The sequence below is a fragment of the Callorhinus ursinus genome, unplaced genomic scaffold (assembly GCF_003265705.2).
Source record: "Callorhinus ursinus isolate GAN/ISIS: 27379988/994484 unplaced genomic scaffold, GSC_fseal_2.0 scaffold95, whole genome shotgun sequence".
NCBI lineage: Eukaryota > Metazoa > Chordata > Mammalia > Carnivora > Otariidae > Callorhinus > Callorhinus ursinus.
In genome coordinates, this window is record NW_027397157.1 from 1,139,825 (window position 1) to 1,154,935 (window position 15,111).

General features: G+C 40.8%; 1 protein-coding gene across 1 annotated transcript in view; it reads right to left on the minus strand.

Annotated features, from left to right (window-relative positions):
- The window catches only part of IL1RAPL2 (interleukin 1 receptor accessory protein like 2), a 638,741-nt gene extending 625,914 nt beyond the window's left edge, over nt 1-12,827 (minus strand). The window contains exons 1-2 of the mRNA XM_073888769.1: nt 12,723-12,827; nt 91-364 (exon numbers count right to left, since the gene is read on the minus strand). Of these exons, the coding sequence (XP_073744870.1) occupies nt 91-364; nt 12,723-12,765 (317 nt within the window). The 5' untranslated portion in view covers nt 12,766-12,827. The remainder of the gene's footprint in view (nt 1-90; nt 365-12,722) is intronic.
- Between the last annotated feature and the right edge of the window lie 2,284 nt (nt 12,828-15,111).

A 15,111-nucleotide genomic window follows, 5' to 3' on the forward strand; every position in this document is an offset into this window, starting at 1 on the left:
ACACTCGTGTTATACACACTCCACACACTCCAGGTCCAATCAAAAGACTACCAGCTATGGTACTGAGCAACACGTTCATGCAGCACTCACCTCAAAACACAAGTGTAGAATCCACTGTCTTGCGCCTCAGCTGAGTGAAACCATATTGAATCTTCTTCTTTGCTCATCCTAACCTCTGAAAAGATGATGGGCTCTTCCAAATCACCTTTGTTTTTGTACCACATAAGCCTGAGCCCAGTGCTCTGGGCCATGCTATAGTTGGTGCGAATATAACTGTAGAAAAGGGCACATTTCACTCGTACTGGTTCACCTGCCAAAGCCATGTATGTCTTGAGATCCACTGACCAGTCAATGCAGCCATCCACTGAAAGAAAACCAGATTGGGCATGAAAAGCAGTGAGCATTGCTAATACTAATGAAGAGCAACCATCATTGCCAACATGTACTGAGGACTTACTGTGAGCCAGGCTTCACAGAATTTGCATGCCAAGTGCTTTACATAGATTACCTCATTTAATCTTCCTAGTGATCCTTTGAGATAGATCAGCATCCTCCTTGGGCCTGCCAGTCAGAATCCCTAGTCTAGCTCTGTGCCTCCGGGGAATTTCCAGTTCCCTACAGTAACCTTCTGCGTGGAGTTGACTGGATCCTCCAAGGAGCTCCAGCCCTGGTGCTTATGTGCTTGTCCTGGGGCCCCACCACTAGGTCCCAATTCCAGCAGAGTAGCCTGGCAAATGGATTATTCCTGACAGTCATATGGTATTGGCCTCACAGGGTTGTGTGAGATTGGACTGCTAGGATGACACTGACATGTAGATTTTAGGTGACTCCAATTGTTTGGACAGGAGCCCCACAAAGGAAATACTTCCAGGGGACCCTTGTACAACCTAGGAGAAGCCCTGAGATTCACTTATGAGCCTTAGTCAACAGACAAGAAAACGGAGACTGAGAAGTTCAGTGACTTTGCCCAAGGTCACACAGCTAATAAGTGGTAGAAAACCAGTCTCTGACTCTACAGACTGTGTCCTTAGCCCCTACCCTATACTGCCACTGCCTGTAATTGTGACAGGAACGACTGTTTTATTTATTTGCCTTTGAGAAAAGTTGGAAGCAGTAGGCACCTAAAGTGATTATTTGCCATTCTCTACATGCCAGTTTTCCATGGTATGACCTATTAATAGCAGATATTTAATCACAGTTCGATTTTTTTTATACCCTAAGGCCTCCCTTGCTGTTCAGCTGGTGTTAGCTCATGGGAATATATTATATTAATGTCAGCTTTAATCAAATACTATTAGGTGGGTAAGTGTACCATTAAAGAAAAACATATGCAGTAAATTCCCTCTTTTCCAGAATGGTTGGAAATGAGATACTGGCTAATTTAATATGCTAATCAACACAATTAGCAAAGATATTCTACCTCCAATTACTTAATTTCAAAGAATTTCATCAAATTGTGCTACATCCCTTTATATTACTTGATTACCCTTTATAAAATAACCCTTTCATAAACTGTATAAACACTGCCATTTTAAAATTGTATGTTTCACTTATAATTTTGTAAACTGATCTGCTTCCTTTTTTAGATGTTGAGAACTCTGTAGCCGTGTGTTTATCTTTTAACCTCAGTAGACTAGAAGCTCAGGGCTAAATGCAATACTCAAATGCAATAACTATCTTTTTTAAAAAAAATAATTATCTATTTTGGAGAGAGAGAGAGAAGAAGAGAGACAGAGAGAGTGCAGGTGGAGGGAGGGGCAGAGAGAGGAAGTGAGAGGAAGAGACTCTTAAGCAGACTCCATGCTGAGTATGGAGCAACTCCAGGCTGATCTCATAACCCTGAGATCAGGACCTAAGTCAGAACCAAGAGTGGGACACTTAACTGACCGTACCACCCAGGCAACCCCAAATGCAATAACTACCTTACCTCAAGATTTTGCTTTCTCTATACAAGGGTTCTTGACCTGGGATTCAAGGACACCCAGGATAGACTTCAAGGTTGTTGTGCCTATTTGCATAGTTATACTTTTCTGGGGAGATATTCCACAGCTCTTTAATAGATCTTCAAAGGGGTCTACAGCCCAAGAAAGTTTTTGAACTCTGTGGTTTCTGATCTCTCTTTCTGACTTCATTTTTTACTGCCCTGCTACATATGGACTTTTATTATAAGCTGCCTCAAATCCTCTTATGTATGTGAAATATTCATTGGAAATAAATTAATAACCAAATAAATAACTCATTCTAAATTTATAGTGAAGGGCATTTGAACTTTCTTTGAGGATTCAGAAGGCACCAGATTCACCACTATGGATTTTGATGACCATTATTCACTGTTGAAGCCAAGAAGGTACAATGGGATTAGACTAAGTACGTACTTATGACTAGCTATCTCTTGGGGGCTTTTTTATTCACTCCCTGGTATCGGTCGTTTACCTGTCATGTGTCACTCTCATAACTGTCAATAATAGAGAGGGGAGATCTGCATTAGTTAAACCTTCTAGGTCATGGTAAATTATGGCAATCCATTTCTGGATTAATTTTAGTATTTATTGTTTTATCATCTTTAAATGAATTTTATATTATTCCTCTTTATGGATTGTCTGTGACACTGTCCCCATGCATCAACAACAAAAACCTGGGGATAATCTAAAAAGACTCTTTAATCGTCCAGTTTTTTTCCCCTAACCCTAAGATGCACAGCAAGTGTTTTTGAATTAACAAATTTGGCTTAGCGAAGTAACTTCAACCTCTATAATTACCTACTTAATAGAAAAAAACAGCTTTTGGAATATTTTTTCCATTTGTTCCCTAAATCCCTTTAGTTGCCTCCTTTAAATGATCTGTTGTATAATCTCCCTTTTACAATGTTAACAGGCTGGTTTGGCCTATTAGTGACAGGACATGGTTGGTACTGAAGATAATCAAAATATCTGCTCCTGAGACACACCGATCATGCTCAAAGGCAGTTGAAGACATTTAATTGCCTTTACAATTAGCTTTATCATACAGACCTTGAGAGTATACTGAGAATTCATTTCCTTTTAAGTACTATTTGAGCAATATGTATTTGATTTAATAGAGTCATATTTCCTTTTCCTCTGTTCTCTTGTTTAGCTAGCAGAGAGGAATTATTTAGTTATAAGGTAGTCAATAGGCAGAAAACAGATCTGCAGTAATGGGGAAAACAATTTCCAAATGCTATCCCCTTTATTCTTTTCCTTTAGTATTCACAAGTTTACAATATAAGGTATTTCAAGAAACCTGAGGGAATCTTCCCCAAAAGTAGACAAAGGGTATGATACCAGGGATCCGTGAAGGCCCATCTGCCACCAAATATTTTCCCACACCGAACTTTCATCAGTAGAAATCCATTCCCATTAGTTGAGGCATTGTAGTCTTATAACTAGAGAGTATTGGACCACTACTAGATTCCAACATGATGGTATGACTTGTTTCTCTTGGATTTCTATTCCTAGGTAAACAAACAAAGAGTAGTGGAGCAAGAGGGGATAGAATATGATATAGTACAAACCATGAGAGATGATGGACTCTGAAAAACAAACTGAAGGCTAGAGGGGAGGGGCGGAGGGGGATGGGTTAGCCTGGTGATGGGTATTAAAGAGGGCACGTTCTGCATGGAGCAGTGGGTGTTATGCGCAAACAATGAATCATGGAACCCTACATCAAAAACTAATGATGTAGTATATGGTGATTAACATAACATAATAAAAATATAAGAAAAAAAAGAATATGATATAGTACATTCATTTTTTAAATTTGGGAGTAGTGAAGCAACTAAGAAGGATGTACTGCCATAAGGGACCTGGAAAATCAGGTGGCTAGGCAGCAGGAAGGGACTGAAAAGGTGAGGTTAAGAGAGAAGCACTGAAAGGTGTGAGAGGGTCACAAAAAGGCAGGAAGAGGAGAAAGGTCACATACAATTCAATTAGCCAAGGTCATTGCAGAAATTCAAGATGGTGCCACCAGAAGTCACCAATGCAAGTCACATTTCTCTCATGAGAAGGAGTTGGCAATAATATGCCTCACTTTCAGGGCCCCTCACATGTTGACACTATACATATTTGACAAATAGGGATCTGTGATGCAGCTGACAAAGGTGCAGACTATGGCCAGGTTGGGGACATAGTGGAATTGAGTAGCCCACAGAGGAAGCCAACCTGCAAGCTTGATCTCATCAGCACAGGCCTATAATCCAGAGTGATCCAGCCCCATTCTGTTTACAACTCCAGAGCCCAAAGAGCTCCTGAGAAAAGAGGTTTCTGGACAGTCCAGCTCCTCCCACATGTGATTTGAGAACTGGGTTTCACTGACCAGCCACAAGTGTAAATAGACACTACAGGAAGGAAAACACTTTCCCACCCCAAAAGAGTGAAATTCTACAGCTGAAGTGAAGTTTGCTACAGCATAAGCTCATTAAAAGTGTAAGTGAATGCTGCCTGTTCTCTGCTTCACAATAACTCAATATGGTTATAAATATTCTTGTCATTCCATTAGAAAACACCTTCTATTTTTAATTATCCATTCCCTGTTCACTCCTAAGTCTTATGAATAGCTATTCAAGTATTAAAAAAAAACTGCATTTCTTTAGATTTTCACCTCTACTCTCTGGATTTACATTTATGTAAGGCTCACAAAGTTATTACTCTAGGTTTAGTCTTGTTGGCAGAAGTGCTTTAATATCTGAACTATCCAAAGCAATTATAATGGAGCAAAAAAGTCACTTCTTTAAAACCCAGGTCTCTGGGTACCTGGGTTGTTCAGTGGGTTAAGCCTCTGACTCTTGGTTTCTGCTCAGGTCATGATCTCAGGATCCTGGGATGGAACCCCATGTCTGCCTCCCAGCTCAGCGGGGAGTCTGCTTCTCTACCTCTCTCTGTCCCTCCCCCAGGCTCATGCTCTCTCTCTCTTCCTCTAAAATAAAAATAAAAATAAAACTTTAAAAACTTTTTTTTAAAAAACCCAGGTCTCTATTTTAATCATTTTCATTCCAATCTGCCAAACAAGTGTGTTCTTAGGGAGTCTGATATGAAGATGCAAATAGGAAAAAAAAAAAGTGGATGAGCACATAAAGGGACATACCAGTATCCATGCAATTTATTTATTTTTTTTTAAAGATTTTATTTATTTATTTGAGAGAGAGAGAATGAGAGAGAGCACGAGAGGGAAGAGGGTCAGAGGGAGAAGCAGACTCCCCGCTGAGCAGGGAGCCCGATGCGGGACTCGATCCTGGGACTCCAGGATCATGACCTGAGCCGAAGGCAGTCGCTTAACCAACTGAGCCACCCAGGCACCCCTCCATGCAATTTATTTTGCCAAGAGGAGACTCATAGGACTAAACTCTAATACAATCACATGGGAAGTTCCCTGGGTGACAAAAGAAAACCATTTAGCCTCTTTATAGATAAGCCTTGGCTTTCTCCTCAATCAGGACAGGAGAACCTGCTACACCTACCTGCTGTGAAAACAAAGCTCTGAGAAGTTTATAAATCCCTAAAAGAGGATAAGATGTGGGCGCCTGGGTGGCTCAGTTGGTTAAGCGACTGCCTTCGGCTCAGGTCATGATCCTGGAGTCCCAGGATCGAGCCACTCATCGGGCTCCCTGCTCAGCAGGGAGTCTGCTTCTCCCTCTGACCCTCTTCCCTCTCGTGCTATCTCTCATTCTCTCTCTCTCAAATAAATAAATAAAATCTTAAAAAAAGAGGATAAGATGTTCTTATCAACAATAATTATATTACTTTAGAAAAAAATATTGTGTACAGTAAAATTACAGACTCTAGTGGCTATAGACATTACAATTTTTATTGGGGGGTAGGATATATAGCTATGTTTAGAATTGCCAATTCTGAATTTTTATCCCAAATTAGAAATCTGTTTAGGTAAAATGGCTAATTAGCACAGTAGAAAATATGTAAGCTCCAGATATCTTGATGATATTCATTACAACTTAAGTCCTCTGCCTCAGATGTACATCTGGTACTAGTTTATTATGTGTTTGTGATTCATAAATTCATTTGTTAAACCATCTGTTTTCTTTTAACTATTTTTACAGCCAGCTCTCCTATTTGTGATCAACAGGGCAATTGTTGGGGGCAATTCATCAAATCACCACTAGAGGGGGAGCTGTCCAAGTTTTTTGTGTAGCACTCACCTTTCCCCACCTAACCTCTAAACTAAAAAATTGCTATCTGCCAACCACTGGTTGCTGGGGAGGGATCACAGCACAACTGGGGATGCACCACTGTGGGTGACACAGGGAGCCAAAAGTTGAGCATGCAGCTGAGTTCTTGCTCAAACTGGGTAATCAGGTTACACACACAGCAGGTGGATGACCCAGGACAGAAAGGTGCAACAGCAGCTACTGGCATTCATTGAGCCCTTGGTACAGAATAGCTGGGTGCTGTGATAGGTGCTTTGCATGTATTTTTTCTCATTTCATTATCCTGTTAACTCTGGGAAGTAGGGACTCTTATCATTCCCCTTTTACTGAGAAGAAGAAAAAAACTGAGTTAAATGACTTGCTCAAGGTCACACAAGTGGTGGTGGTAGAGTGTGGATCCCAACACAGGTGAGTTGGACTCCAGAACTTAAGTTCTTAATCACTGTGTGTTCTATATATTGCCTCCTATACTCCTCATCCCAGCTCATGAGCCATTAAAATATTAAGGTTTGCTTGATGCCATCCAAATTGTCCTATGTATTCCAAAGAGCACAGGTCTGTCCAGTAGACCTTTCCAGCTGAATGATAACCTATCCCCAAATAATAACCATTGTGGGAATAATAGTCATCAAATAATGTTTGCCAATTACTTATCTATGAATTACACATTGTATTTACAGATTAATGAATTCTTAATAATCTGTGTACTTATTTAACCTCTGAAGATCAGATCTAAAACTTGGATCAATTTTATCTGATCCATATTGATTTAAAATTAAATATCTAGGGATGATCACCCAATTCCTAAAATCATAATCTAGGAATAGAGTTGTGTGTTTATCTTAACTCTTGTATTTATGTATTATAATTATTGAACACAATGTTATTCTCCTTATTCTTAATATTTTAATGTGGGAGTTAAATGCTTTCTATTTCTTTTTCAGCTCTCCCCCAAACACATACCTAAGGACAAGTTTCTTTGCATTTTTTTTAAAGATTTTATTTATTTATTCATGAGAGACAGAGGGAGAGAGGGGGAGAGAGAGAGAGAGAGAAGCAGAGGGAGAAGCAGGCTCCCAAGGAGCAGGGAGCCCAATGCAGGACTTGATCCCAGGACCCTGGGATCATGACCTGAGCCGAAGGCAGATGCTTAACCATCTGAGCCACCCAGGTGCCCAAGTTTCTTTGCATTTATACCCATCATGGTGAACACTATCTGCCTCAAGTGGGCAGCCCCAGGCACAAGAGGTCAAACCCTCCAAGAAGTACATGGCCTGTGCCCTTACTGCTGGACCTCCTTGCTCCCAGCCTAGAAATATGGACAGAGCTGTTTCGTTATTTTTTAGATAAAGTTGTCAGTAGAAAAAAAATTTATTTTAAAAATTTCATCTGAGCATCAGTATCCATCAATAGAGAAAATATCCCCCACCCCAGCTCTATAAATACAATGAGCGATTATCGCTTCAGGTTTTAAAAAGCATTTCTATGTTTTTTATGAATTGGATTATACGCTTTCTTTTCATACTTTTACCCCCTACCATTCGTCAATGGGAAAGTTCTGCCTAAATGAAGTCTTTCATCTCATTTCAACCTAGTTATTATGCTTAATAATGGGCTGGCAACCATCTTCATTTCCCTTTCATTACAGGATCTGTGCTACGCTTTGTCAAGATCATTCCTTAGATCTTTACCCAAGAAATGAGCCTCAATTACGTTCTGGAGGTGAAGCCACGTGAAACATTACAACCAACTCCTCAACTCCTGATTACCTGAGGCCTGATGAGAGCTTCCTTGGGAATTAGTCACTAGCCAGGAGCCCTTCTCAGATGCACTGATGTTAATTTGAAGGCTGCGGCAGGAAATGAGCCTGTGGAGACAGGATATCAGCACTGCCCGCCAACCCCAGGGAGCAGGCTCTCTTCTGCCCCCTCAAATCCAGGATGCTTGGCAGTGAATTTATCTTCCATGCTACATCTGCTCCGCCTCCCATGTCTGCAGTCATCCAAATCAAAATCTTTGGAAATCATCCCCGAATCTTGCCTTTCCCTTCCCACTGATCTCCCCCCTGCTCCTCCCAAAAAGACATTAAAGCTTGTCATTTCTGAAAAGTGACTTAAATTCTTCCCCGCCTCTCCATCCTCACAGATGTGAAAGTTCAGATCCTTCTCGTATCTTGTTTGGACTATTGCAATTCCCTTCTAAATGATTTTCCAACTTTCCCATTCCAATCTGTTCTTTAGAATGCTACTAAGTGATCTTTCTGAAGTACATGACCATGTCCTTCCACTGCTCAAAACCTGCAGTGGTTCCCGGGATGCACATCCATCCCTAAGCCTAGTTCCGTTGGCTCACCCTAGACTGCCTGTCATTTCTGCCCCTCCCCACAGTTCTGCACACATCCTACACTGCAGTCGATACTCACCTTCCCTGAACATGCCACTCACTTTTCTCTGCCTTTGCTCTTCAGGTTTCTTCCTCTAGAATACCCTTTGCCTCTGTGCCTATCTATTGAGAGCCTACTAATCCTCCAAGATCCAGCTTCAAACGTCATTTCTATGAAACTGTACTTCATTGTCCCATGTGAATTCTTTCCCCTGTGGTGCTCTCACCACGTGTGTCTACACATCTCCCCAGTTAGATGTGTGTCTCATTTACTTTGTATTCCTAGGACAAGGTCCGATGCATTGTACATAGTAAGTATTCATTAAATCTTTGTGGGATGAAATCATGTGGGTTTTCTCCCCAAATTTACTAATAATCAAAAGTTGTTTGAATTTATCAAAGACCTTAAGATTCCTCCTGCTGGGGGCACCTGGGTGGCTCAGTTGGTTAAGCACCTGCCGTCAGCTCAGGTCATGATCCCAGGGTCCTGGCATAGAGCCCTGCACCAGGCTTCCTGCTTAGCGAAGAGTCTGCTTCTCCCTCGCCTTCTGCCCCTCACCCTAGCTTGTGCGCGCGCTCTCTCTCTCTCTCCCCTCTCCTCTCTGTCTCTCTCTCAAATAAAAATATTTTAAAAAAATTCCTCCTGCTGCTACCCACCACAGAAAGCAGTGCTGTATCCAAACTCTGATAGGAATATCAGGAGATAGACCCCAAAGTACAAAATGTGTTCACAAGAATAAATGACTGCTACCTTTCCTTTAGCCAGCATCACTAGAAACAGGAATAACAAAATAAACTCTATGCCACATCCCTGCTCCAGAACTCATAATCCCCTGTTAAGTCAGCTAAAATCACCCAAGCTCTTCCAAATTAGGCCCTACCCTATCAAAATGCCTTGCTCTTGACAGGCTGACCTCCCTCCCAGTCCTACCCTAGCCCTCCTTGTCAGGGAACAGCTATGCTTTGAGCCCTCAGCTCTATCCTGTCTGCACACTCATACCATTTCTCCCACCTTCCACACCTCCCCAACCAAATTTTAGTCATGCCCTGAGCTTAGCCTACCTAAGCGTCAAGGTGGGGTGGCATCCTGGGTCTCCTGCCGTATTGACTGGCACATTAGTCAAGGTCAGAGAGTCCTCATGTTTTTTTTTTTTCCTTTTTCCTTTTTCATTTCGTCACTCCTCGAGCACCTCCTGGACCATACACTTAGTAGGTCTTACTGAATGTAGTTTTATATATTCTCATTCCATGAGACCTCGCACATTTAAGTGTGAATGGAGTGAGCTGCTTTGGTTAATTAATTTTCACATTAGCTGGATTGTTGAAAATCTTTTCTAAAACATCCAAACCCACTTTTCTACTTTAGTAAGTAAAGAACCATGATGAGACTGAAATCTTTCTGGATTGACTGAGGATTTGTCAGGCCCTCAGGGTTATCACCCTAGACCTCAATGCCAAGGCAGTATAAGAAAAGGGCATAACAGTGTGAAAAGAGCACAGAGCGAGCTAGAGATCAGAAACCCTGGGTTCTCATTCCACCTCTGTCTCTTTGAAAAGATACATGACATCTGAGAAAGTCAGTTTCTACTCTGAGAAGAAAGGGAGGCATTACACCAGACAAGCTCTAACCCAGCACCAATAAAACCGGTTATCTGATGGTTGGTGAAGTCTCTGGTCAAGAAGACAATCCACTTATGTGCTAAACTGGAAAATCTCCCCCTGGCAATCTTCTTTTTGATTTTTTTCTTAATTTCAAAATTACAGAGAACTAAAAATAATAATATTACAAATTCCCATGATTTTACCATCCAAATTTAATAATGTTAACTTTTTTTTTCCAATTTGCTTTCAGTAGCTTTGTTTTATTAAAGAAATAAAGCATTGCAGATATAGCTAATGTCCCCTTTAACCACCATACCCAGTCCCATCCTTACCTCAAAACCCCTGTCTGGATAGAACCACTATTCCTTCCAACTTTTAGATTCTTGCACACATAAATAGGTACCCTGAAGAAAAGTTACTGTGGTGACTAAAAGTTTGTCTTACAATGAGGAGTACAGGTGGGAAGAAAAGCCAGTGAACTGAGGGCTCTTGTGATGTGGGTTGCAGTCAACTGAGGTCTACTAGAGTGTGCGTAGAGGTATGCACATACCCCATAGAAGCACATACTGCCCCTCTCCCACACGGACCCTTAGTGCAGGCAAACTGCAGAGTCTACAAGCATTTTCTGCCCAAAGTTAGTTGTTTCCATGCCATGTGCTGCCAACACAGATTTCACAATGAGACCTCTGATACTGTCAAAGTTCTGCTCTGTTATGGGGAGAGCTCTGATTCATGGCAGAGACACAGTTGCTGCTCATCAAACAGCGAGGTTCTAAAAGTTACAAGCAGGGCCCACATCTTCAATTCTACACTTGGCTGCCCCTATTGCAAATCAAATTCTGTGTCAGCTAGGATACATAGGCTCCAAAGTAAGTGCCCATTAGGGCTTACTCATCTTCTTTAGATAACTTATTTCCTTCTCCATTTGCAAGCTTAGCACATCATTGGGCTACCACAAACCCCTCCTCATGCTGAGCTAACTAAATAATGGAAACCCTCTGCTGGCTCTGTCAGGGGGCTGTAAGGATTAAATACTTCAGTGCACTTCAAGTGCTTAGAACAGTGCCTGACACACAGAAAATACTCAGCAAGTATTTTCTATAACTACTTTGACTACTGCCACTATTCCTATTAACTATATATCTAGTTTATTAATTCTTCTACCACAATTCCCAAGTGTTTACATATGACAATGCACATTATTATGTCTTTTATAACATCTTTATATTAAAGTTAGGTCATTAAGTTGTTTTATTTTTCAAATTTGGGGCACAGGTAAGTCATATTACCTATAAATTTCATTTCAGGACAGTGAAGGGCCATTATGAAATATTTTAACATGATACACGTTTTTATATTAATTACACATGCTAGAGTAATATGTGCATACATATATAGGTGTATGCTATATTATAAAAACTAATGTTACAATATAGATTGCATATATTTATATTTCATAAATTACATATATACAGACTGCATATAATACTTGTAGTTTATAAATTTACATACATTTATATAACATATTTACCTTATATTTATGTAATCATAATGTAATTTATAGAATTAAATAAATTGTTATAACTGAATGTATTTATAAGTTGACGATAATTGTTTGAATCATATGAAATTGCTGTTTTTATAAACCAAAAAGGCTAAATATTGAAAACTGATTCATCTTAATTATGTCTTATATAAAATATCACACATTTAAATAAACATTTATCAGATAAAGCTGTTAACTATCCTAAAAAGGAAGAGTAGAGCTAAATAGAGTTGAGACTTCGTGTTAGTTGGTAAATATTTTTACTATCTGTCAACACAAATTGGTCTCTGCTAGGGCCCTTCCTATAATTAATAAAACCAGCAGAGCTTCTTCTAGCTTCCAGGCCTTTGCAATGGCCGTGCCCTATGCCTAGTACACTGTTCCCTCAGATATCCACTTAGCTCACTGGCTGCCAACATCCTTCGCGTATCGGTTCAAATAAGTTGGGGGTGGGGACAATTACTGGTTCCAGAACTGGCCGGACAAAGGGATGGGTGGCTTGAAAACCTCCACCCATTCACATCGTCTCCAGAAGCATCTCCCAGACCCTGAACACTTCCCTTCCTTACCCCATACCCCAAGCGCATCTGATCCCCATCCACTCGCAACGTGTACACGGTCCGCACAGTGAACTCCAGCCTCATCCAGATCGGTGTCGAGGAAGGGCGATAAAGGAAGGGAAAGCAGTTTCTCCCCTCCGCTGCCCCAAGCGGCAGCTCCGCCCGGTCCCTCCCCATCCCGGCTCCTCTTCTCCTGGACTGGGGGCGACGGCAGCCCTGGGGCACCGGGAGTGTGGGTCGGCTCACGCGCGGCCTCGAGGAGGAAATGTCCACAACACAGGCGCGGTGGAGCGCCTCTCCTCAGCGACCGCTAGAAGGTTGCGTGTTCGGCGGAGAGCGTGCAGTGAAGTGCAGTAGGCTCAGCGGCCGCGGCCCGGGCCAGAAGCCAGTGCCGGGGTTGGGGCGGGGGGGGGGGGGGCGCGAGGGCGCGGGGGATGCTGCGCAGCTTAAGTACCTGTAGCACCGATGAGCCCACCACGTTGCTCAGGGGGCGCCATCCACTGCGGAGCTGTTCCCAGCTCTCCCCGTCAGGGAAATGGCCCGGCTTTGAGCACTTCCTGGGTACAGTCTGCATCTGCGTAGTGTTAGCGCCATAGTGATAGTTTCACTACCCCGGATGCTGGCCTCGCCTTCTCCCCTCTCGGAAGTGGGTATGGTTATAGGACATTCCATAATTTACTATGTGCAGTTAGGTTAACTTTAAAGAACTAATTACATGTCACTGTGCCTGGATATTGACTTTCCCCGTGGTAAAGGGGGCATAATTATAGCATATCCATAATAATATTGTCTGTAGTTAAATTAATATTATAATGTTATAATATTAGTTACCCAGGAAGCACCTCCAGGAAGACTTGTATTGTGCTTTACCTTTTGTTCAGTGAGGATAATTAGTGTGCATCCATTATTATTTGTGCTTACATTATTATTAATTATATTATTTAATTATTTCAATAGTATCATAATTAAGGTCATAATTAAGTTATTATGTCATTAATCATTATTATAATGAATACCACAATTGTATTAACTATTATGTATACCATAATTGTATTATTTATTACAAATGTTCTAGGAAGTATAACACAGTTTAATAATTTACTAATAAAAATAACTAATACTAAATTAATTCTATACTGCTAAGAAATCCTGATGTTAACCTTTTCATCTCATCAGAATCAGGATAACTGAGGTAAAGCATTAATGCCATTAATTGCATTATTATGATTTTTTTTAAAAAAACTACAGTAACTACCATTCCTGGTAATGCTGGTGTGGTAATTCTCCCCTCTTGGAAATGGCATAATGATAACATATGATTTATGGTGTTGTTGTTATTATCATTATTATTACTAATATTATTTTAGCATCTACCCTAATAATGGATATCAATATAAGAATAATGATGTTATGTGATGCCGCCGCTGAAATGGAGATGATTTTGGAATATTGATAATTTACCTTACATTGATATTATAATCTAATTATTACCACTCCTGAGAATCTTGGCATACATCTGTAAAATGGACATAATTATGAGTCATCACTGATGCTGTTATTTGCCTTCATGTTAGTACTATAGTTGCAATTAATGCTATTAGGAATGACGGTTTCTTGTAAACTAGGGAGAAATTCACACTTCACGAGGTTTTTTATCAGATTTAAATGAGTTAAAAGTCAGCACACAGTAGTAATGATGATAATATTAATAATAGGAGAGTTTCTTAACTCCTTACTGTGCATCAGGTGCTGCTTAAATGTTTTACATGCGTTGACTCAATCTCCACAACCATATGAGCAGGATAGGTATTAAAGATATCCCCAGTTTATATTTGAGCATACTGAGATTCAGAGAGGTTAAATGTCTTGCCTGATGTTCCACAGCCAGTTGACACCAGGTTCCATTCTCTTAACCACTGCTTGGATATTCATGGGAATAATTATCACATATAACTAATATTTTTATCCAAGTTACTATCTTATTATTATGATGCATCAGAAAAGAATGAGGATTTCCTTCTTTTTTCATCATAAAATGGTCATAGGCACAGGCAGTGGCTGGTATTAGAGGTGCTGATGTTTGGGATCAAGGCAGGGGTGGGGTGACCAGAGTAGGAGCAGGGGGTTGAATCTATGCCTCCTGATGTTGTCAGGAGACACATTTGAAGTAACTCAGGTCAAAAGCATCTGGTAGAGTGTTGGTGCACAATAAATGTTTCTCAGAGGTTGGTTAATCCTTCATTACGCTGCTTAGCTTTCTAGCAGCCCAGGTAAAAAGAATAAGCAAATTTTAGAAAGGAAAAATGCAAAGAAAGATACTATTCTCAATGCTCAGTTATTGAGTGCTCTTTTTCCTCTCCCCATCTGTAACACTATCCTCTCCTCCTTCCCTGAATTCCCTGGTCAAAGGAAGATACCTCATGTCAACAGCCTATTGTTTACAGCTGTTTATACAGGTAGTATTTGACATCACACAGTGGTGCAAGGCTTTCAGCCTGCATGTGTCCAATACATGCTTGGATAAGATCCATCTCAGTCGATATGGCCTGGAAGACTAGAGGGAATGGAGTGAAGAAGGTAAAGGAAAGAAAGATGATGATGTCTGGGTGAAAGAGGCATTGAGAGAAAGAACAAAGGAGATTTGTTGATGGGATAGAGGTTTCTCAGCTCCTCATAATAAAGAATGGGAGGCATGGGTTACCTCTAGGAGTGGTAGGAGGTTGAAGGTGAGACTTAAAGATAGGATCAGGTGGAAGTCTGTTTAATAAGCAGTTAGAACCCCAAGTACACCACCCCAACACCAGTCTGCACACTAGTAGAAGGCTAGATGAAAGATCTCTAGA